Source organism: Poecilia mexicana, unplaced genomic scaffold (assembly GCF_051168715.1).
Source record: "Poecilia mexicana isolate PSO_F unplaced genomic scaffold, ASM5116871v1 scaffold_1, whole genome shotgun sequence".
Lineage (NCBI taxonomy): Eukaryota > Metazoa > Chordata > Actinopteri > Cyprinodontiformes > Poeciliidae > Poecilia > Poecilia mexicana.
Genome location: NW_028263370.1, coordinates 1845061 through 1870470, shown reverse-complemented (window position 1 = coordinate 1870470; position 25410 = coordinate 1845061). Strand labels below are relative to the sequence as shown.

Genomic DNA, 25410 nt, shown 5'->3' with positions numbered 1-25410 from the left:
CAACCATTATTTCCCATACCTGCTCCTTTGCTGTCTTTATATTAAAACATATCCAAACGTCCTGGTAGATTATTCTGTTGTATTTTATTTCATTCGGCCTGATTTTCTTGAGAAGGTGTAGGATGTTGTAAGTTTGCTTTCTTAATCTTCTGGTTTCCTTTTCTTGCCTAGTCACTCCCAACGTGTTTTGAGAATTCAATCATAAAGAGTTTCCACTTTTTTAAAGGACTTTTTTCCCCATTTGAGCTTTATTAATAAACTACAGAAAACAACATATTTATTTGGTTAAGTAGAAAATGTGTGACATCATTCATAGAACTAAATTCTGACTTCCGCCACAACAAAATACCGCATACATCCGGTTCCGTCCAGCGCCATTTTGATGAAACAGCGAGGAGACGAGCACCACGGACCAACGAGATGGATTTATGGATTTAAACTGAACAAACATCTGACTTACTTGCATTTCTGTTGGGAATATTATCGTCGAAGTTAACCATTTTCTGCCTAATCGTGTAACTGACGGATTAGAAGATTATCTGGCTGCCGACTGGGGTGTTACCGTTAGCTGTTAGCTTTTGTTAGGCCGTTGGTGTTTCATAATGTGTTCAGTAGCATGTTAGTTAGCATTTATACGCATCTAACGACATCAGAGAGACATTGTAGGGTCAGGTAGTGTCTAGAAAATCTCGTGGACTCCTTCGGAGGATTTCTCAGAATTTTTGGGACTTTTTTTTTTTTTTAATCATTATTTTACAGGGCCCGGTAGTCTTTAAAAAAAGGAACTGCACCAGAACGGCACTAAATAAGACTGTTGCTCGGGAAAGTCAAGGCCCGCTGCTAGCTGCCTGAGCGGCTTGTGGCGCTTTGGGTTTCCACCAAGGACAATTCACCAAGGACTTGGCCTAATTTATATCCGTATCGTAAAATTTACTGTGCTGCATGAGCTCTCTTGGATTTGGTGGCATTACAATGTGTTTTCATGAACTTTGGTCTCGTACTTCGTACATTTTTCTGTGGCACTTACTTGATACGGACTCTGTCGTCCTCTGCGAGCTGAGCCTTACCACACTTTAGACCTTTCTCTTGTCAGGAGTGTTTCAACAAACTGGAAGAAGGTTTACCAATTAAAGTCTAAACATTTAGCCTCATGTGTTCAGTGTTGACGCTGTTTTTTATATAACAGATCTGTTTTTCCCTTATCTTGTGCTTGATTGAGGTTATAAGTAGACCTGTAAAAATGTCGTGTGTTCACTATAAATTTTCTTCCAAACTGGACTACAACACAGTCACGTTCGATGGACTGCATATTACACTTAGCGAGCTTAAGAAGCAGATTATGGCCCGGGAGCGCCTCAAGGCCACAGACTGCGACCTGCAAATCACCAATGCGCAGACGCGAGAAGGTATTTTATTTGCTGACAAATTGATTCTGTAAGATAACATGATGGAAGAAAACTCATGTGTGTTGTTTTATGCTTTAATGTAGTATTGAATAAAAGGCGTAAAGTGGCCTAAATGTTTTTGATATGTATTCGGGCAGTTGATGTGATTATTCTCTTGCTGTTGTTAAAAGTGACTTAATATTGAAGAACTAATTTATCCTAATGTTGATGATGAGGCAGGAGTGGAGAAAGCAGTTGTAAAATGCTCTTTTTTTTGTTTTGTTCCATATCTTAAGTTATTTTAGTTAAGAGCCTTTTGAGGGCCACCTGAGCCCCGACCTAATCAGACATTAGGCCAAACTGCTTCTTACACGTAGATATTATTTCAGTCATAAAGCCCTCCCAGTCTAACAATGTTAACATGTCTTTTAAAGTAAGCGCAAAATGTCAACATTAACTGTCCCAATAATCGCTGTACTATTCATATTAGATGTCATTTGTATTTGTTACACGGATAAAAAAATATATTAAAACTATAAATCAATTTGCTGTTTAACCAAAGTGAATCAGTATCTTATATCAACACGTTACCATTTTCCAGTGTCAATTTAGTAGTTAGCTATTAAGAGTTCACTGATTGTGTTTTTCTGGCCAATCACTGATCTTTTAATTTTGACTGATTACAGATTTTTAGAAGGAATTTTTTTTCTAAAAATTTGCAAAATACAGCAAAGTCCCCCTATGTTTTAGGTACGTCATCTACTCCATTGAGCAGAACATTGAAATTTATTTCGTCATCAGTTGTCCAGGTGGCTATTAAGTGCCCCCAAGGTGGATACAAGTCGATGCATGGACAGCACAAAAAATACTAGCAGCTATGGTTCCTTTTTTTTTTTTTAACAAGGAAAGAAGTTTTGTATGTAACAATGGCAACTACAAAGGAGCAAAATGACCACAGATACAGAGATAGATATTTTTCAATCCCAGTTCTGCACATATTGTTGATAAATGTTTGTTTGTCCACAAGTTTTAGAATTTTAATGATGGCTTTGCGATTTTTTTTTTAGAATACACAGATGATGAGGCCCACATCCCAAAACACTCGTCTGTCATCGTCCGCCGCACTCCGATTGGTGGAGTAAAGCCTGCTGGCAGGACGTTCATTGTGTGCGTATGTTTGTATTCACTAATCAATGTTTTAGCTTTGAGGAAGATATTTTCTTTAGGTTTCTGGTTCATAGCTAACTTGGCTAATGTTCGCTGTTTTGTTTTTGCAGAGATCGTTCTGACACAGCTGTGGTTGGATCTTCCAGACCCGTATGTAAAACAAACCCAGAACAACACTTTGTCCTCCTCCTCACATCTCTCTCTCCCACTCTATCTGGCTTTAGTCACTTATCTTGAGAACATTATGTCAACAGAAATCCAGTTGAATATTCTGTTCACTTGTTTACTATATATTGATTTTGTTGTTCTTCAGATTATCACCTTGTTATTTAACGTGTTTCTTGGCAAGGGGCTTGTTGAAGTCACCACAGCTGAAATAATTTGTTACTCTGAAAACAAGTTCTTCAGTTCTATTTTGGAAATGGCAATTTAATGTAAATGGTGACTAAAGGCGATGGCGTTAAAGAACCAAATCAGCCATTTTGTTTATATGCATTGAAATGACTGTTGAATTGTTGCCACTTTATAGTTTTCACAAAAGATCGAATCTTTCCTGTGTCTCATAATGAAGTGGATTTGTAGCCTGCTTTATGACCAATGTTTTAAGGTATTTGTAAGAAAAATTGTGGTATTTTTGTATTGATAATTTATTGTCATTGTTGATTTCTGTGAACATATTTTATCTGGTTAAGAACCTAAGGAATTAAAGTGTGCCTGAGATCTATTGTTATTAATTTTGATTCCACTTTAAGGACTGAAGTTGTGTAAGTTGAGTAGATCCGTCAGGTTTTTTTTGTTCACAAAGTTTTTTGTGCATAAACATAAATCTGTTCAAATGGTTTCCCATAACTTATCTGTCACTTTTGTGTTGTACAATTTCATCACAAATATATTCATTGCGCCTTGCTTTAAGGATGGTCTGCACATACCCCCTTTAGGCTTTCGAACCCTCAGCTTTACGCAGCTGAGCTTTTAGCTTTTAAGATCTATTTTTTCAATAGCTAATTTTGAGCTGATTTTCTTGACTTCAAGAAAATTAGGACTTGTTGAGATTATTTTTACAAGGTGATCCTGATGACGCTCCTTTTGCTAAGATTCTGTAATCTGTTCTCGAACCTGTGATGTTGTGAGACGAATGCCCTGAGAGTTTCTGGAGGCCTTCCACGGTTACTGCAGAGAGAGGTGGAATGGTGTCGTGTGTCCTGTAAGCTGCAGAACCTGTCAATAAAGTTCTTCAGTGGTTCTCTGTCAGAACCACTTGCACCAGATCCCTGTGTATTCGCTCCAAGGCATCCTACAGGTTTTTTATATTATTATTTTTATTTAAATGCTGGTGCCCCCTTCTACTCATGTGCCATTTGTGAACAGCCTTTTTAAAAGCAGGACAGAACAAGCTCAATTTTTTGTCTGTATTTTAGATTTACTTTCAACTCTGAAATAGATGCTTATGATGCCGTCTTTTCTGTAGACAGCCTGAAGCCTGTTTTTAGGGAAAGCTTAAAAGATGCAGTTTTCCATGATTAGTCTTATTAAAATAAGTTTACATTTTAGTCTGAAAAGCACATATTTTAAATTAACACCAATTCTCCAATTGTTGAATTGGTTAGGAGGATTAGCCAGATGAAGGAACTCTGTCTCTGACTGGGTCAGGTGTATTCATGTGCAGCTTCATGGACGTGCCTTTATTCTTATGTAGCAGAAATGATTCAGCTTCATGTGGAATCATAGTAAGAGTAAACCTGACTGTGTTTACCAAACCCAATTATGTTGATTGCTTTCTCCTGATAGAAACCCATAAATGATACATATCTGGCTGATTATCACAAATTTAAAGGAATGCACTTATGAAAAAATTAGGTAAAATTAGTTGTTTTTTTTTTCCCTGGTGTTTTTACTGTAAAACTTCTGATACCTCTAAAGGGAATAGAAGTGCCTGTGCTTGGGACAGATTCCAAAAAAACACAGTAAAACATTTTTGTCAGTATAATCTATTTTGGACAGATGTTTGAATCCAATTTTGGAGAAATATTGAACAATAAGCCCTTTTTTATAATAATTTAATAAGCCCTGATTATTAATAATCACTTTCCTGATTTGAACATTTGATTTGCTGCCTAAGTGTGTTGACAATATGCTGCTGATGTTGTGAAGACTTGAGTGGACTGGACACAGATGTGGTGAACTGTCTGTGCTCTCATCTTCCAGTGTGTGTCGGCTAGATAAGTTAACATTTTTAATCTGTATACTATTGATTTTCCTGCAGACGGACTCTTCTCCTTCTTTGACTCTCGCTCAGCTTGCTAAGGTACATCTTCTTTTTTTTAAATGTTTTTCAAAGATGTTTGTGGTTGGAGTTAAGGAGAGAATTTAATATTTGCTTTTTGGTTCAATGTTCACATCTTTTCATTATGCACTTTAGACACCAAACCTGGTTGATGCAAATGCTTCAGAGGAGGACAAGATTAAAGCCATGATGACTCAATCAAACCATGATTATGATCCAATAAAGTCAGTAAAAGGATGTTTTTCTTTACTAATCGGGCTGTCCTGTGTGTAAATGTTCTATGTAAATGTTTTGTGTAGAGATTCACATAAGTCAATTTCTCTTAGTTACTCCAAGAAAGCCATTGGACCCCCACCGGCTCATTATACCTGCTTCCGGTGTAACAAGACTGGCCACTACATCCGGCATTGCCCCTTGCTAATGGTGGTAAACATTTTAGTTGTAATAATCAGTAGTATTAACTCCTTAGCACATGTCTGATTGATGAGAGTTGAGGTCTTATCATGCTTGTAATGACAGTAGATTATTTATTTTTTGCTTTTGTTTGTTAGGTACAAGATAAAAGTGTGGAAGGTCCCAAACCAGTGAGGATCAGTAAGGGGATACCGCAGAGCTTCATGGTGAAAGCTGACCCAGGCGCTAAGGGAGCAATGTTGACCAGCACTGGAGAATATGCTATACCTGCTATAGATGCGTATGTAATGCAGTCAGTTTTCCTTCTCCAAGTATTTTCTCTTGTCTAACAACTCAAGACTTTTTAAAATAACAAAAACTCAATCTTGATTGACAGGGAGGCCTATGCTCAAGGAAAAAAGGAACGACCTCCGTTTGTTCCCCACGACCAGTCGTCATCTGAGGATGATTCAGACCCGATCCCTGATGAACTCCTGTGTCCGATCTGCAATGACCTGATGACTGACGCTGTGGTTATACCCTGCTGTGGAAACAGTTACTGCGACGACTGTGAGTTGTTGAGTAGTCAGCAACACAGCTTATACAAGTGACACTAATCATGCAAAACAGCCAGTCATTATTCAGTTTAGAGATCCGATTTTTTTTTCTCACCAATAAGTTTTTCTAAGGTTGAAATGCCTTTACTCTGACCTCATCTCTTGTTTAAGTGAATCTGTTTAACCGTGACTGAGGAATCATTCTGGGTTTTATAAAATAAAAACTTGACTGTTTTGAATGAGGTAAAGTTTTAATGGCGCTTCATTTATTTTTAAATTAACTTTAACCCTTTCCAGACTAACTACATACTAGTATTACTCTTAATCTGTCATGGTGTATTGGTTGAAGGGAAAACTTGTAGAAAGAGATGAGCTCTGAAGTGTCATATTTTGAGCATCATAAAGAGAAGTTTTCATTAACAACCTGTCCATGCATCCTTAAAAAGTCTTAAAGTTTTGAATGTTTAGTCCTTTATAATGTTTTAAGTTTATCAAAAATATAAGGTAGCCTTAAATACATTAATCAGGTTTTAAATTTTGTCACGATGAGACTTTTATCTTGTATATTTTATGTTTTTTTCTTGCCAGACTTTTGTCAGTCAAAAGTTGCAATCCCAGTGACGTCATCATTGTGTTCTATGACTTGAAATACCCTTACTAGCTGGCTTCTTTTTTTTGCATCTGCCATGAGTAAGTGCATCTGTAACGCCATGTGCACCTACTGCCAAGAGCCACAAGCACCACAGAAATGTTTTTTTTTTCTATGCTTAATTTTAATAAAACAGGATTCCCAATCATCCCCTGTATTCATAGTTTTTTGATCTTAATACATTCAAGGTGGCATTGAGATGCCACCTTGAATGCCACCAGCAAAAAGTTTTCAGCATACTTTTTGCTGAAAACGTTGAGATGCCATATTTAAACCTCCATGGTGGCCTGCTCATTTCCAGGTATCAGAACTGCTTTGCTAGACTCCGAGGAGCACATCTGCTACAGCTGCAAACAGTCGGATGTTTCGCCAGATAATCTCATTGCCAACAAGTTTCTTCGACAGGTAAATTTACTTGCGTGACTTTTCTAAAGTAGTTTTTGGGTGAGCTTTACTCTTAGAAGTGATTTTTAACATCTTGGTTTATTGTAGGCTGTGAACAACTTTAAGAATGAGACTGGCTACACCAAACATGGCCGGAAGCAGGTCCAACACGCAACTCCTCTTCCTCCTCGTCCTCAGCTGGTCAGACCTTTGCTGTCTAGACAGCAGGATCCCCTCCTGGCCAATGCTGCTCAACCTGCTCCAGCAATATCTCCTAAAGTGGAAGTCCCGCCCCCTGCACCTCGTCCTCTTGCTACTACTCCTCTGGTCTCTGCTCCTCCTCCTGTTTCCACCACTGCTCCTGCTCCTTCCGTTTCTACTACTGTTGCTGCTCCACCCATTTCCACCACCTCTGCTGCTCCATGTGGTCCTGACGGCTCATCAGCTCCTGTGACTCCAAGTCCTTCTCCTCCTCCTGCTCCTGCTGTTGACCATGAGGAGGCGTCACCAGTTGCTGCTCCTGTTGTTGACCCCCATTTACCTGCGGTCTCAAACAGTCAGGGTGAACCACCCCCTCCAGGGTAAGTGGAACCAAGGATGTTTGGTTTTCAGCTTGTGTCCTTAATAAGCAAAACTCCTCTTCAATCATTTTGTTTGTCTTTAGGGAGTCCGTTCCAGAAGCTCGGGTGAAACGAGCTTCTTCAGGAACACCTGAAAGACCTTCACAGGTGAGTTTTTGTGAAGAAGGTTGAATCATGTTGTTGTTCATTTTCTGAGCTACTGATCAATTTACTCAGTGCTTGTTCAAAACACAATAACACAGCTTAAGGTTTTAAAAAAATAGCTTAAAGGTAAAGATTTATTATAGGGTTATTGTTCGCTGTTCTGCAGCAGTCATGCTTTGATCTGCTGATGCATTTTTTTTTGTAGGAACTATAATAAACATACATAAAACAAACTACTGCAATCTTTTGATATTGGACTTGTAATTAACATCAATTTTATTAATTGTCCACAAACTGGAGATTTGTTGCAAATTACTCCTTTCAAACACTAAAACTCTAGGAATAAATGACTAAAATTTAAGCAAATGAGTGAAATAACCTGTACATGGTGGCTATATGCCCACTATAGAATAGTTTCATTTCTAAAGAGCTTTTAACACTGTATTTTCTTGCTTAATATAAACAGCACATTGTTAGTGGAAATGGGTTCTTTTAGGCTTTTCTGCTGTAAGAATTGGGGACTCACAGATAAATCGGCTGATGTTTAATGTGAAGCCGATTTTATCCATCGATCTTATCTACTTAGCAAAGATCTAAAAATCAGCCACTGTCCTCTCTTGGTCTGCTGTGAGAGAGGTTTGACTGACAAACCTGTACATTTGCAGACCTGGTCATGTCACCCATTGCGGCCAACTCAGCGACTTTCTTGACATATTTAGAGACATTTCAGACCAAAAAAATTGGCAGCTGCCAAAATCGGAATCAGTGGGTCAGGCTTTTGAAAGATCTGCATTCAGGGTGAAAACTGCAATCAGTGCATTCTTGTAACACTGCTCTATTGTCTGTGCAATCTATTAACTTTTGGGTATGGTTGGTTCACAGATCAAAAAAATATCAGATTTTTGAATATCCAATTGGGACAGTCAACCTTTAAATGATCTCATTTCATTTATGAGCTGATTTCTTTATGTAGCCCTACAAAGAGGTTTTGAGCTTCAAATTAAAGCTGCATAGTTTATTACAAATCGATCAACATTACAATATTCCTATCACAGTGGACCGAGGAGAGTACAATGATTATTGGCTATTGTGTTCTCTGTGTTATGAACTTTGATTTGACATGTTGGTGATATTTAGCCGGTTGAACAGAGGCAGAGTCGAATTCTGGACACAAATCGCATTGGATGAATCACAACTGATTTCATCACAATATTCAATGTTGTTGCCTTCAAAAGTTTTTCTTATTGTGCAGCCCTACTTCAAATGTAAATTTTGGATAAAGCATTTAGACTTACATGTAAGCAGAAACTCAACTGAAAACAACAATCTGTAAGCTGTGAAATGTCTTTAATGTTTTCCACAGAGCTACAGTTTACCTGTTATTGGCCACCTGCCTCCTTCAAGACCAAGCCATCCATCAGGTTAGAAGCATTTTATTTATTACCATCTTTTTAAATATTTTAAAAAGATTGTTTTTATCTGAACCATATCTATGCTTTGTTAGGTCACCAACCACGATCCAACCAGTCTCACCGAGGAGGAAACAGACACTGGTAAGACCTCTCCACCAGTGCGCTCCGGTCTCTTCCATTTGTATAGGAAGCTTCCCTCATCCTTTTTTTTGTTTGTTTTTTCAGGTACAGAAGTAGAGGAGAGCATCCCTCCTCTCATGTGCAGAGCGCTCCTGCTCTTGCCCCCGCACCCCAAGTCTACCCAGCTGCCCTATACCAACCGGCACCGCAGACCTACATTCCCCAGTACAGTGCAGGGCCGGGTCTCATTCCCCCTCCTGCTATTAGTTTCCAGCCTCAGCCTGTTTATCCCCCTGGTCCACCTGGCCTTAACCCCCCCTGGGTCACTCCTGGTGCCCAGCCCCCTCTCATGCCATTGCCTCCATCCCTGCCACAACCCCCTCTCTCAAAAGAAGACTTCTACAGACAAAGGCACCATCGACAGGACAAGTACGCATTTGGTTTTTGCTTTGCTGCTTAGTAATTGTTGTTTAAACTCCAGAGCTTAGTAGGAGATTATGACATGAATGAAAGCAGTAGAGGGTAAAATGGGATGATGACTGTTTCTGTTCCCTGCCAATAACAGAGTTACGTCTAAGCTGGATGAGTTCACTAAAGATTTCCATGAAGAACTCATGAAATACAGAAATGCATCAAAGAGACGAAGACGGTCATATTCCAGGTAAACCTTGTGAAAAAACTTCTACACTGACTCCAGTGTCCCGTTTCAGAAAGCAGGATAAGTGAAAATTCTGAGAAAGTTCTGGGGTAACTATGTGCATATCCTGGGTTTTCCGTTTCAGAAAGCTGTGTATCAGCTATCTGGAGTCAACTTACTACCGCAAAGTACTCCGTGAACCATCCCTGTTCGGCAGCAGGATTGTTTGAACAAATCCTGAGTTTGTTCTATGTTTTAGCTGAAACCTGGCACAAGGAAAGCATCAGAAATGAAGTGTTCTTTTCTGTGGGAGCCTGTACATGTTGGAGAGTAGGTACTCTGCAGAAATCCCTGTCGGACGAGGGTGACCGCACTGCAGTTAGGTGTTTTATTGTTCCCCGTCTAATATATTTTCTAGCGTTACTGGTTTTTGTCATAGTTAAATCTTCTGCCCGCACATCACTCATATAACACAACGAGGACATTCTTTGTGCTGCACTTTGTTTGAATGCTAACCAGATCTTGTTAGAAAAGTTACTGTAGCACATAAACTGGATGTACAGCTGAGGCGTCTTTGAGGTGAATGTGAATCTGTTACTCACATTAACATGATGAGGTTCTACCGAACACCAGGGTTTAATCCCTGGCTGGTTTCTTTATGTTATTGCTTTCAGGCATGAAAAGCTTATTTATAGGCAAATTTGAATTTTATAATAGAGCTTTTTAAATATGAGCCCTCCCACTGTTGAGCTGTACATCATTGGGTCTAACATTTATAAGTAGCTGCTATTTGAATCATGTTATCTGCATTCCGTTGATGAGTGCTTTTCTATATTCTCGCTCACACTTAGTTCATGGGTAACTTGACTCAGAATGGATTTACCTAGTTGATATCTCCTGTTCTGAAACCAAAAACCCTGATTATCATACAGCTGGGTAGGTTTGCTCAGAGCTGCTGCTTTCTACAAGGAGGTTGTTAACTCTGCTTTCTGAAACAGGGTCCTCATGAAAGCCTTGCCATCCTGAAACTGGAAGATATTTTAAATATTCAAAATGAAAAACAAAGCCAATAAATAAAACAGAAAATACAGACACACACAACCCAAATCATAAATAAAAAGGATTGCGTCTCTGTAAACATTTTATTTTTCATTATTTAATTTCCCTTTGGGATCTATAGTTTGAATTTGAAACAAAATTGGTATTCAAAAATATTAACCAGAATGGAAATGATAAAGCTCAGTTTAATTTATTATGGGATTAATTGCATATTGCGCCAGGCTTATTCTAGAGTCACTGTGTATAGCTTGCGGTATTTGGTGTTTTAACTACTGACCTGTTGCATATCATTGTTATTACATCTGGAAATCTTGTGCATGTGCCCCACACTGTAGAGCAATAGACAATTCTTTTACATGCCATCCATTGCTGCTGCTGTAAAACAATTGTGTTAAAATAAAACCTAGAGATGTAGGTATTAATTCAGTGCAGTGTGCCACGGGAAAAATAACACAAAAAATGTTAAAGAATAACTGAAAAACAATTGTATCTTTTTTCTCAATCTTTGTTCGCTATGCTCCATACAGACTCATTGTTATGGCAACTAACAACAATGCTGCTAATGTATCAGGATTCAACACCAAGTTCAAATTCAAAATACTTTATTAATCCCAAAGGGAAATTAAATGAATGACTCCAACTACACAGTATCCAAACCAGAAGCAGCAGTTGTCCAAAGAGACAGGAATGAAAGTTTGAAAAAGTGAAAAGATCCCAACAAAAGTACAGAGCAACTTCAATGTGCTGCCAATGTAGAGCGGTGAAAGAAAAATAAAACAAAACATGCAAGCATTTCCCACAGGGAGAACAGAACATTTAGTCCGTTACAGTATTATGTTTTCAGGCTTGATGTTTATTAAAGCCATTATAGTTAAGTGATCTGTGCAGATTAGCTACCGCTGTTGAAGCTAATCTAACACAGCGGTGGTTGATTAGCTAATTTAAACACCTGCTCCACTGAAGATCTGTCAGTTGGGGTATAAGTGTTTTGGTTTTGAATGGAACCGAAACATAGAGAAATCTACATCACATCTAAATGTTAAAGTAGTTGGAGTCAAATAACTGAACTACTTGCATCGCCTTGCAAATTCTTTTCTTAAATTAAAACTTTTTCCTGACCTTATTTAGTTGTTGTAGTGTTGACAATTAGTAGTAAAGCATGGCGTCCCTTTTTCTTTTATGTATCAGCCGTATATTTAAGCTTCCATCCATCCATACATATACACACACACGCACACATGTCCCTAATGGGGTCGGGAGGGTTATATTTATGCTTAAGAATGTTAACTAAAACCAATGGTAGTCAACGTCGCTGAGCAGCTTTTTGCTCCCTAACTTGGAGATGGGGAAAGGATCTTGCACTCGTGACGCCACACTGCAGTGGGATTATACGTTTTTCTGACTTGTTGAATAACTTGCTCTCTTTCAGATCCCGGTCCTACAGCCGTTCTCCATTCAGCCGTTCTCCATTCAGCCGCTCTCCATATTCCCGCTCCAGATCTAGATCCAGGTCTTACTCTTTTTCTCCCAGTCGGTCCCGTTCTCGCTCCCATGGCAGATCCTATCCCCGTTCCCCTTACTCCAGACGGAATGGACGGAGTTATGGACGTTCAAGGACAAGGTCCCGCTCTCGCTCAAGGTCTTATGGCTACCGGCGCTCCGGCTCACCACGTTCACCTTTTTATCGACCTGGAGGCTGGGACGGAGCAGAAGGGCCCAGAGTCTACAGGTCTCGAACACGGTCACGTTCCCCCGGCGGCTATCGGAGCCGCAGCCCCGGCGGAAGAAAGCCCCCTCCTCGGGAGTTACTAGCATACGAGCTGAAGGGACACAGTCCTGCAAGTCACGACCGCTGGGACAGAGAACGGTACAGACAATGGGAGAAGGAGTACGCAGACTGGTACAACAAATACTACAAAGACTTTGACAACCAGCACCCCCCTCTGCATCATCGAGGTCATGGCAGCAGAGACAGAGAGCGGGAGAAAATATCTGCGTCATCCAGAGATTATTCTCCCCAGGGACGAGGAAGACGAGGCAAAGAGGAGAGGTGTGGGTTACCTCACAACCCCACATCATCTTCTTCATCAGGAGCCAAGTCCAGCACTAAAGTCCTCAAGTCAAAGAAAATCAAAAAGAAGAGGCCTGGAGAGGAAGCAGAGCAGCAGCAGTCTGTAGACAGAGGTGACGCTACGCCTGTTAGAGATGAGCCAATGGATGAAATATCCAACACTAAGACTCCTCCTATCTCCTCAAGGCCCCTCCTTACAGGTGTTGCCGTGATGCCTAAAGGAACATCTTCCAAAGGCCCAATTGCTCCGGCTAAACCAGCTGCCAAGTCAGGATCAAAGACCCAGACTGACAAAACAAAGAAGGACAAGGGTCCAAAAGTGAAAGCTAAAGTTAAAGTGCAGGTCGTCAAAGCAAAGAGTGAGAAGGTCAAGAAAAAGCCTGGAGAAGGAGTGGCGACCACAAAGAAGGACATTTCGATCTCCTCATCCGCTGTCAAACCGGGTAAGACTGCCAAGACCAAGCCGGATGATGCTTCCGTCTCAGTTGCCCCTAAGAAAGAGAAGTCTAAAAGCTTTACAGTGAAACCTGTTGTGAAGACCCCTCCCACGGCCTCCCAGAATCAACCTCTACCTCATCACTCCCTCCAAGAAAGCCCCCGGTCCGGTCGTGATTCACAGACCAGGAGAGATCCCAAGAGCGCTGCTCTCCTCCTCCCTGGGCACAGACCTCCACTGCTCCTGCGGCCTCCATCCCCACTAGAGAGTCGGAGGAGAATGGGGGACGACTGTCGCTCTTTACTTGGACCCCCTGACAAGCTGAGGAGAATAGATGGAGCCGGTCCAGTTCCCCACACACACTTGCATGCAAACCCCTTTCACAGAGTCCCACCCCCTTCTGACAGGCCCAGTTTAATTCCTCTGTCAGGGACCAGAGAACTGGGCCGAACAGATGCAGACCGAGGACCTCTGCTGGACAGTCCGGTGAGTTGTTCTCAACAGCTTCTGAGCAGAGCTTTGTGTTTGTTTCTGAACTTCTAGATCAGGGGTGGGCAATCCTGGTCCTGGAGGGCCGGTGTCCTGCAACTCATAGATGTCTCCCTGGTCCAACACACTTGAATCAAACAGCTGAATCACCTCCTAAGTGCAGTCAAGTTCTCCAGAGTCCTGCTACTGACATCATTATTTGACTCGGGTGTGTTGAAGTAGAGACACATCTAAAAGTTGCGGGAGACCGGCCCTCCAGGCCTGGAGTTGCCCACCCCTGTTCTAGATGCTTCTCTGCTCCTTCATACCTGAATCTAATGAAAGGATTGCCCTTCAGCATGTCATTGGCTTCTACAGACCACTGGGAATGAGACACTCACTTGATTCTAGTGCATTGGACAGGGAATGCAACTAAATGGAAGTCAGAAAGTATGTGAGGTTTTATGAGCCTGTCCATAGTTAAATATGAACACGGGAAATATGTATTGCACATCATTTACATTTGGCTTTAAAAACACCTAATATTTTTTTTTATGTGTTTTAGGTGAAATGCTTAGGGCTAAAAGAATTAATCATGATGAATCAATTCTTGAGCTTGTCGTGTCGATATTAGAAGGATGTTTTTAGCTGTAGATGCATTCTTTGCTAATGATCAAACTTTCACTGAAGGAATGCTTTCTGTCAGACGTAGCCTGAAAACTACAGATTCAGCAACTTTACTATCTGTTCAACCTTCTTGTTATGATGTCTATGGCAGTTGCTAGGGCAATTCACACACACTCACATGCACAGAGCCCTGCTTAAAGAATATGCACCTACTATCTATAAACCAATGGAAAAATTGATTTAGCTTTTGTTGTCTTCTTTCTGCAAGGGCTTCTACATGGAAGAGGTTGTTTTTAGAGATGCATTCATCCAATATTGATATATGTTATATGTATTGGATCCAATATTGAAAAAAATTCTAGACAATGTGCCCGATACATGAGGGCAAATTTGTTCTGTGTAATTTCTCTGTTTTGTGCTCTGACCAGCATCATGCTTTATTATTTATTTTACATTGGCTGAATTATACTGACTAAACAAAATAAAGTTGTGTTTTTACATGTTTGACCAAGCTTGTGAAGATGTTGGTGTATTTAAGTGTACTTGTGCAGGGTTATTGCGTAAATTTGTAATTTATGACATGTCTTTTTTTTTTTTTAAGAGCTTTTAAGTCAGATTTTATGTATCTGATTGGTATTGGCTGATACTAAACCTGAGATATTGGTGTTGGAAGTGAAAAATGTGGAATAGTTTTTATTTTTTACTATAACATGTCCCAGAAGCTCTTTGGTATAGTGCATTAAAGTTGCAGTAGAAAAAGAAATATTTTCTAAATATTTGTTGAAACTGTCGCTTCTTTGTGACAGGATGGTATGAGCAGGGGTGAAAGTCGGGTACTGCGTACCAGTAAAAGATTTAGCGTGAGTGTGCAGTACCGTCAAGAGAGAGGAGCGGCTGTCTGCTGTAAAACAAAAACAAACAAAAAAAACAAACAGTGGGTGTCATGAGATCTGTCTGAATCAACAAAACATATTCAAATTAATGACCCAACAAAAATAACAATAGTGTCAGTAATTATTGTTGCAACTAAGTGTTTCAGTTCCATTACCAAGATAATAAAAAAATGCGACTCAAAGACCAACTCTGACTCTCTGACTAGCAGAGCATAAGTTTAAATTATCTAATCAACCACCGCTGGTTCAGGGAGGCTTATTAATAACCACAAAATAAATATCAAGTCTGAAAACCTGATATAGTAACGGACTGAATGTTATGTTTTTAACGTAATCTCTGCTCGGCTTGCGGAGCGCAGGCGGTTGCCACGGCAACGGTGTGCTTAGACGACAAAGGGACAGAGTAAAAAGGTAGGAGTGGTTTGGAGTTGATCACCTGTTTGGGTTATTTTACCTTTGTTTACCTTTGCTGTGGCTCATTACAGCTGCTGTAGTTTCTAAACGATAAAGACAAACTTGGACTAATTACCTCGTTCATTTGAGAGTATGTCATTCACAACAAACATCTAATAGGACAAACATCTATTAAATAAATGGCTTCTATCGCAATAATTATGTGAAATTAATTGTCTAATATTTTAAAAAAAACTAGTTTCTGGCATCTTGCTTTGAGCTCAGAATCTGAGAGGCTTTTCCTCTGTCAAATATGCTATTTATTTTTGTCTTATTTAGTGGAAATATTGATGTTGATGATACTTTCTTCACTGTTGAAAATGAGTAGCTGACATCCACAAATGACATTGAAATAAAATCCAGTCCAACATCTGGCTTGAGGTGATTCCTCTGGAACCTGTTGGAGGAAAAACATCCCAACTTCAGAAGATGAACTTTAACCTAACAGAGCTCTGTGGTTCCTCCTGTCAGTGTGAGAGTCAGGGTGAGGAGGCGCCATGTTAGGAAGAGAAGTGGAAGCTGCATCTTCAGAACAAACAGGTCATGATGCTGGGCTACTGATTATCCCTCTGTCTGGACACAGGATCAATAGAACCAGTTTAAAAGCTAAAATGAATGGTTATATGCCAGACATGGAAAACTGGGATGCCCTCCATGCCATGATGTTCAGAATTTAGGTCTCATGGCATCTCAAGGTGTCAACAATGCAGCCAGTGGGCTGAAGGAGGAAATACAGCTTTATTTTGTAGCAATTCAAGAGCTACCCAGCTTTTATCACTTCACAAAAAAATTCATCAGCACAGAAACTCCAAGGCACACAAAGAAGAATTTATATATATATATATATATATATATATATATATTTAAAATAAAAATACACTTTTGTCTTAGCACCCCCAAGAAATTAAAACTACTCCCAGTTCTATTTCAAAACTAATCAGAGCCAGGGGGAGGGTCCTAGTACTGTCAATCATCTCTCCATGTGACGCTGCTCACCCTTGTTCCCTCTTGTACCCTTTCTCTTTGCTACGCTGCAGCTAGCATAGCCAATAGTGAATGCTAAGGCTAGTTAGCATGGCCACCAACAATGGCTTACTTTAAAGTTGTTTCTCCACCATTAACACATTTAGCAGCAAGTACATGATTGACGGCGCTCAGACTCTCCTCCTGGCTCTGATTGGTTGTTTCTGACCAGGAGCGGTGTGTGACTTCAGATAGCAATAGTAGCTCAGGGAGGAGGTGGAGGAGATCATCTTTTCATATATTATATGTCTCAGTAATCTGTCACGACGTGACAGTTAAACAAATATGTAAAAAAAACATATTTTTACCCATAGTAAAACAATAGGTTTTAAGGCTTATATATTGCATCTAAGAACAAAAAAAAAAGTTTTTTTTAGTCTTCCATAAAAGAAAACCATTTGATTCAGGTCTCCAGCTGATATCTTGGGTCTATTATTTTGAGTTCAAACCTTGACTTTTTTTTCCTTACTGTCAGGAATAACTTGGTTGCTTTTGTCAACAGAAGCCAGTGAGGAAGATCAAGCTTAACAGAGATCTGGGGAGAAGAGGCAGCAGTGAGGCAGCACCTTCAGACAGATCCCAGTCCGGTTCTGAGAAATCCTCTTCTGGCTCGGATCGATCCGCTGCTCTTCACAGCTTGGAAGGAGACAGACACAGAAGTACATCAGAGGGAGCAGGAAGGAAGGAGACATCAGCATCTTTGGATAAAGGAGCTTCCAGAGAGCGACCCAGCAGCGCCGGAGACAGACAACGAGGTTCAGACAGGGAGCGGGACAGGCCGCCTGCTTCAGACAGAGACAAAGAGTCAGGCTCCAACAGGGACAGGGACAGACCGAGAGCATCTGAGGACAGAGATGAGGAGGGAGAGAAGGAGGTGAAGACAGAGAGAAAAGCCCCCAGCAGTGGAAGTGGAGCACCTCGCTCTGTCTCTGTGGATAAAATGACAATCGGAGAGAAATCTGCCTTTTGCAAAAAACTGGCAGATCAGGAAAAACCAAGTGGTTCCTGTAAGGAGAGGATGGAAGGTGCAGAAAGGGCTGCTAAACCTGACAGGTTGTTATACATCTCACTTTGCTGCTTGCCACACAGTTGTCTGTTCCCATGCCTGATAGAAAATATAACTTATCGGTTCCTCCTGTGAGCACACTTGTTGCTGGATGTAATTATATTCTCTCTCTTCCCAGGAGCCGGTCCAAAGATAGAACAGAGAGGAGTGGCCTCTCTGGAGACAAACCAACTGTTACTCAAAGAGAAGGTAATTGAAGTCACGGTGTAAGAGATGACTTATAGTGTGAGTAAGTTTCATGAATAAAGTGTTTATAACATATTTTTTCTGCTGTCTGACAGCAATCAAAGAAGACCAGGAGATGGCTGTGAAAAGCAAACCCAGGATCAGTCGGAAGGCCCTGCCGAGCCATGTGTCTTCCTCCACCAGGTCAGTCTGTTTTACTTCTGTTTCCACTAAATGCTTTGGTCGTTTGAACCAAATGTGCTATAAATCCAGAAATTTCTGGGTTCTGAACTAGTTTTTTTGGTGGATTTGTTACAGCTTCCAATTAAAGATTAAAGGGTAGAATCCTGTAAAAAATTTCAAACCTGTTTAGGTTTTCCAGATTTGATCATGTTGAATCTAAGGCTACGTAATATGTTGCAAATTTATCAATATTACAATGTCACTCACCACGTAATATACATACCTGTTGCAAAAAAAAACAAAAAAAACACTTGGATTGTAATAAGTGTTGGCTAGTTATTTAAAGTGCCATATGTACAACAGAAGGACAATACAATTATTTATCACAACCCTCATTGTTAGACTCGCATAACTTCCTAATGTTGTGCGTTTCTAATTCCAACCATAACTTCAACGAGTGGCATTAACACATGCAAAGTGTTGCATAACAGGGTTTCCCCCAGAAAACTTGCTAAGCCCAATGGTCGGGGCACCGAGGCGGTCCACTAGTGGTCCACCATGCTTTGGTATTAAAAAGATGTTAAGTTGACAGGAAATGTAAAAATATTTCTGGGTTATGGGAAAACATCGCCAGTGAAACGATATTTAAACCCACAACTACAGAATCTTAAAAACAAATAAGGAGACTTTCGGGGATGCAGTGTAACTGAGCAGACGTACCCGACCTGCGTTCTCTAACTTAGCCGTTAATATGATAAAAAGCAACGCTAAACCAAATCATGGATTGCGTAAATAAAGCATAAAAGGTAAGTAGTGTGAAATGGATTCATGACTTCAAAGCAAAGACCGACAGAAGGATAAGAAGGATGAAAACTCAGTTGCTAGCAAAGAAGTTGTGGCGAATGGAGTCGACCAATGGAGTGAAAGCTACATTTTTTTTTTTTTTTTTTAGATTTTGTTTTGCTCTAGTGGCCTTTATTTGATAGTTAATTGAATGTAAAGTGGGTAATGAAAGAAGGGGGAAGACATGCAGCAAAGGTCGCCAAGGCCGGGAATCAAACCTGCGACAGCTGCGTCAAGGACTAAGGCCTCCATATGTGGGTTGTGCTTAACCCCTGCGCCACCGCAGCACACCCTGTGAAAGCTACATTTGATAAAGTGCTAACAAGGGTAGCAGAAGCTGAGAATCAAGTCAGTGATACTGAGGACGCTGTAAATGAGCTCAAACAGCTGAAGAAGCAGCTAAAAGATGACGGGTTCCTTAAAAAGAAAATTGACCAGCTCGAAAATCATAGCAGGAGAAATAATATTCAGGTGTTGGAACTAAAAGGGAACATACCCTGTGAAATTTTTCATAACTTGGATACCAAAGGCATCTTCATAATTTCCACCTCCACCTCCAGCTCAGCGGTTGGAGGTGGAAATTGAATGAGCACATAGGACCGTGACACAAGGGTGGTACGAGGTGGTTCACCTCGTACCACCCCAAGCCCCGTCCTGATTCGTCTCCTGTGATTTCAAGATCGAGAGGAAATTTTGGCTTTGGCTAAAAAGAGAGGAAATGTCTGCTTCGACAAGATGAAAATGAACTTTTTCCCTGATATGAGTCCAGAATTAGCCAGACACCGAAAATGGCTTGTCCCCGCGCTTCAAGCAATAAATCAAATCGCATGCACTGCTACCTCATCTATCCTGCACACCTGAAGGTCCAACCGGACACTTTTTCGACACCACAGAAGAAACCTTTAAATTCATCAACAACCTTGCACAACGGCATCCGTGACCAGGGATCACTGACTATTAACACCGAGTCAGAATCCGGAGCAGGATGGATTGTTGAGACGAATAACACTCGTGGTCACCATCAGCTCTACTTCTCCAGAAACAGTGAATCAGATCCATACTGGCTCCTCGACAACTGGCGGTACAATGATCCATCCTGATCCTTCTAATTACATTTGGCCCCTATCGTTATAGTTTACCAGTCTTTTCTATTTTATGAGTTAATGAATACCATTATGTGGAGGTATGCTGGTTAAAAATGGTATACTGGTTTTAATCTTTTAAAAGTTTGGAATGTTATTGCTTACAGTTCATTGGTTTGCCAATCATTCGTTACATTACAATGTATAATTGCCCATACATCTGGGTGGCCAAGGAGTGTTTCTCTGATGGCTAAATGTATATTCCAAGGGAAATATGATGGCATTTGTTTTTGCAATTATAAATGTTATAAATGTTATGAGAGCTTGCAGGTTTGGCTCATATGTTAATTTAGAAAGGAGGAGAGGCGAGCACCTTCGAGTCAATACACTAGGTTTATGTTTGGTTGCCAGGATGTTGAGCTGGTAATCGAGAAGGCAAATGTTAAATGTTATTGTCTTTCCCTTTTGTATCTTCCTCCCCTCCTCCCAAAAAAATACTTTCATCTATCTGAGAGATGAGATGGAGCAGGATTTGTTCATTTTGGCTTCGGTTGGTTACTTGGAGAAAGGAGAATTGCTGGTTGACTTTTCATTATAGCTAATGTTAATATTAAGTCCATTGAAAGTTGTAACATTTAATGTCCTATAAAAAGAAAGAAAAAATGTTTTCACCTGAAGAAATTTAAACCTGATAACATTTCCTTTCAAGAAACACATTTATCTGACAGGGAGCATAACAAGCTAAAAAGAGATTTTAGCTCTTTTTAGAAAAGTTTTCTTTTCTTCAAAGTCAAGAGGAACAACAATTTTGCTGCATTGAAATGTTCCTTTTGTTGCTACTGAAATTATATCTGACCCTTCAGGTAGATGTCAAATCCTGCACTTTTATGAATATATATGCACCTAACTATGGCAATAGTCTATTTATGCAGGAGGTTTTTCTTCAGGTCTCCCAAGCATCAGGGTTTCTGTGGTTGGAGGGGACTTTAACTTATATTTAGGTACTGTGCTTGACAGATCTCCAGACAGATCCTGTCCCCTCTCTAAACCAGCTAAAGTAACAATCTCATTTATGGAAGATTTAAATCTAACAGATGCCTGGAGGCGGATGCATCCACAGGATAGAGATTATCCGTTTTGTTCGCATCCACACAATACCTATACCCGAATAGATAATTTTTGATCTCCAGTCAGATATTTCATCGAGTGATGGATAGTGAATACCTTCCAAATTTATTTAGTGATCAGTCTCCATTGGTGATGTTGGTGTCTGTCCCTGACAAGGTAGAAGAAAAGTACAGATGGAGGCTCAACTTTACCCTCTTAAAACAACATGAATTCTCTACTTTCATAAGGGAACAAATTAATTTCTTCATTTTAACAAATAGATCATCTGCTCCAAATATTTTTATTTTTTGGGACACATTGAAAGCATTTCTGAGGGGCCAAATTATATAATTTACTAAGGGAATAAAGAAGAAATATAAGGTTTAGGTTAATACTTTAGAAAGACAAATTTCTGACCTTGAGAAAACATACCAAATAATGACATGTTCAGAGAATTGGTGAATCTGAAACTAAAACACAACACTATGCATACATATCAAGGAGAGAGAACAATAATTAGATCCAAACAAAAACTTTTTGAACTTGGAGAAAAGGCACAAAGTATTGGCATAGCAACTTAAAACTGAGGAAAATAAATGAACAATTAACGCTATTGAAAACCCCCAAAAAGTTAGAACGTATAATCCCAGAGAAATGAGGCCTTTAAAAAGTACTATTCGGATATTTATATGTCACAATCTCAGGAGGATTTAGATGAAATTGAGTCCTTTTTATCCTTGCTTATCAGAGGACATATAACCAGAACAATAATAAAATAGAACTAAAGCAGCTTGATGCGTCCCGGCTTTGTGACCTGTTAAATGCATCAGTTTTAAACCCACCTTCAAGGAATAATTTTGCTCTGAAATGCTCAGCGCAACAGACACTTGCAGTCTGGCAATAAAAAAATTATTATTTTTTTAAATTAAGCATTTTCTAATACTATAATTTTAAAAAATTTTGTTTTTCTGAAAACAAAAACAAGAAACGCTTAGCCTGGATGGGAGGTCATGGAAAGCCTGGCAGGCCACCAGGCTTATAATACACTTGGGGAAACCCTGCATAATTATGAAATGAATGAAAACATGGTTTTCTAAAAGAAAAAAATTTGCAATACGCATTTGTATTTATAGCCCCTCAATCATGGGTGTCTTTTGACACTCATGATAAGGTTTTCTACCAATATTGTCTCAAATTTAGCTCCATTTATCTTCTAATCAACTCTTTACAATTTCCCATCTTGATTATTATTATTATTTTTATTTTTTAATTTATCTAGAATTGTTTATAGCATGTGCCCAACTTTCTTTCCTGTTTGGTTTTCAGGATGCTGTTCTCTAATTTTCTCCAACAAACCTCTGAGGCCTTCATAGAGCAGAGATTAAATAACACTATTCTAGTTTGGTGACTTCTGAAGGGAGTTTTATTGACAAATAAACAGACAAAAGAAAATCAAGAAAAAGAAAGTTAAAACAAATTATCATGCCCAAGTGACATCCAATTTTATATTTCAACAAATCAATGTTAAAATCTCCACAAATAAAGATAAACTTTTCATTGTGTCTTTGTGGATATCACACAAAGTGATTGGGAGCAAGTAATTCATTTTGTTAAGAATGAAAATAACAAAATGATTCTGTTGATCTTTTTCTTTTTTTTTTCAGCTTTTCCACAAGCTAAACCACCAGCCCACTAACACACTGGTCAACTGGGCCGGGAAACATATACACTATATCAAGCTGCAGCACAGACATGAAGCGACTAGATGTAAACGCACACGCCACAGTTATTGGTTCATATCATTCCTGCAGCACGCTCAATGCGCACCTCTGAAAGCACGACTGTGGTTACATTTGTGGTTCGCTTTGAGCACAAGCACTGTGGCTTTTAAAACTTGGTGCAGTATTCTCCAAAGAAATATGACTGTTCACAAAATCCATATAAATGTGATGCCACTGAAGCTTTTCTGTTAGAACACCTTCCAAATCATCCAGTTAGAGAGACAGGAGGTCATCTGCAGAGGGTCCAGTGGTGTGATTACTGTACCTGCGTCTTCACACCGTGTTCAATAAATGATCTATAAAACTGCATTTCAGGAGCAACTGCTCCACAGCAAACACCATTCAGGGGTTACTCATGTATAAAAAAACGTACTTAATAAAAACAAGCAACACTTAGCCTGGCAGTGGGTCAAGAATTTATTTAGGATTCATACATTTTAAATCAAGGTTTTAAAATGAACACGATTGGTTGCTTCTATAAATAAAAGAAGGTAGAAATTGTGGGAAACCAATCATTTCAGTTCAGTTTTGTCATATATTTTTGCTCTTAAAAATGTGTTAAAGCTTTTGAAATGTCCAATTTAACATTTCCTTAAATGTTTTCCAAAAGGTCGGCTCCAGAGAGAAAGCTCGAATCAAACAGAGAGCAGAAGAAGAGTGTAACTTCTAAAGCTGCTGAGCTTCCTCTAGCCAGCCCTGTGAGGGGCCGCCATCACAGCCCACCCCCCACCCCAGCGCAGGAGCTGCCGCTCATCCAGCCACCGCCGCGCTCAAAGTGGGAGAGAGACGACGACGACGACGGACAGGAAGATGATCCCAGCCCACCAACCAAGGACCCTTCACCACCGGCAGAGAAAAGCCGAGGCAGAGAGGGACACCATGACGCAGCAAAGTCTGTTGGAGCTGAAACCCAGGAGGCTGTGAAGGAGGAGAAGAAGGGAGCAGTCAGGGAGAAGAAAGGGAAGACACAGAAGGAGGAGGGGAAGGCTGGCAGGACTACACAGAAAGACTCAGACAAACCACACAGAGCAAAATGTGTGAGGGAGGAGAGCAGAGGAACCAAAGAGGAGAGAAGATCTTCAGCTAAGGAGGAGGAGAAGAAAGGTGGAGGAAGAGAGGAGGGAAGAGGAGGAGCAGGGAAAGAGGACAGAGCTGCTGGAGGAGGACGGGAAGACAGCCGGAACCCGGAGCCCAGGAGACAGCGTCTCTGCTCAGACCTGACCCGCGAAACGGACGAGGCGTCCTTTGTCCCAGACTACAGCGAGGGGGAGGGCTCGGAGCCAGAGAGGGGGCGGAGCGGCAGCCCCAGCCCGTCCCCCACTCGGCCCTCCCAGAGCCCGTCGCTTAGCAACCACAGCGACTCGGCCACCACCGCCGACAAGAAGAAGAAGAAACACAAGAAGCACAAAAAACACAAGAAGCACAAAAAACACAGCAGCCAGGACAAAGACAAGGAGCCCAAACAACACAAGAGCAAACACAAGAAGAAGAAACACAAAAAGAGCAAAGACAGGGAGGTGGAGGAGAAACAGGAGGAGAAACAGGAGGAGGAAGCTCCATGCTAACACCTTTTCTACAGTCATCCCAGTAATGTTTGTAAAGAAAAAACATTCAGTTCCACTATAAGTTAATGGTGTGTAAAAGTGTTTCAGGAAGAACTGACATTTTCTCCTGGATCGCTCCAAACACAAGTGTTGTCTATAGTTACCCTGACAACGCTGCTTCAGGATGGCTTTTGGGGTCTCTGGATCTGGTCAGGAGAGACTATGAAGCACTATTTTTATGAACCAGTCAGTGAGCAGAAGGGACATGTTGACCACAGCAGTGGGTGCAATGAGAGGAATAATAGCCACTGTACTCAGGGATGTGACTGCTGCTCCGCCGGCTTCGGTTGGTCTGTACAGAGATTTGCTTTGCATCAGTTCTCCGTTCTTTTTGCTTTTCAAGCAAACTGTCATTGCTTTATTTCCAGAAGACTCTGCTTGGAGTTTTGCATGTTTTAGTACAGTTATTTGAAAATTATAATTCTCAACTTAATTTTTTTTTTCATTTATACGGGAGTTCATGTTTTATCAAAGACTGAATCTACATGAAACACCTTTTCCATCCAATTTAATCAAAAGAAAATAAGTTGCCACAAGGAAATGTAAATAATAAAAAAACCCTTAAAAAATCCTTTGGAAGTAAAACATTATTTAGTTAAAGCTTACAAAATTTCTGGTATTAATGTGAAAAAAAGCTGACTGTTGTGTATTCAGACCACACTGGATTGTGTAAATCAAGGATGTTTATTTAATGATGAATAAGTTGTGAAGTTTTTTGTTTCTGAGGTGCAATTGCTGCAGCAGAGAATGTTTGTGGATGAACTGGTGTGAAAATGAGGATAACTGTTCTTTGAAATAACATGTTTCAGTTTTAATAAAAAAGTTTTGAAATCAAA

At 40.2% G+C, this 25410-nt stretch overlaps 1 protein-coding gene across 2 annotated transcripts; it reads left to right on the top strand.

Moving 5' to 3' along the window:
- The first annotated feature begins 343 nt into the window (after window positions 1-343).
- On the top strand, window positions 344-25410 carry LOC106907071 (uncharacterized). 2 transcript variants are annotated; one of them, XM_014972602.2, is made up of 20 exons: window positions 344-1406; window positions 2453-2552; window positions 2663-2702; window positions 4816-4857; window positions 4972-5060; window positions 5163-5259; window positions 5388-5530; window positions 5627-5799; window positions 6737-6840; window positions 6928-7400; window positions 7484-7547; window positions 8908-8965; window positions 9049-9097; window positions 9182-9505; window positions 9642-9737; window positions 12202-13765; window positions 17246-17796; window positions 17928-17998; window positions 18091-18178; window positions 23581-25410. In XM_014972602.2, exons 1-20 carry the CDS (start codon window positions 1241-1243, stop codon window positions 24533-24535), a joined length of 5247 nt encoding a protein of 1748 aa, XP_014828088.2. In that variant the 5' UTR covers window positions 344-1240; the 3' UTR covers window positions 24536-25410. The 2 variants fall into 2 exon arrangements, with proteins under 2 accessions (XP_014828088.2, XP_014828087.2); XM_014972601.2 differs by having other exon boundaries at window positions 5163-5262.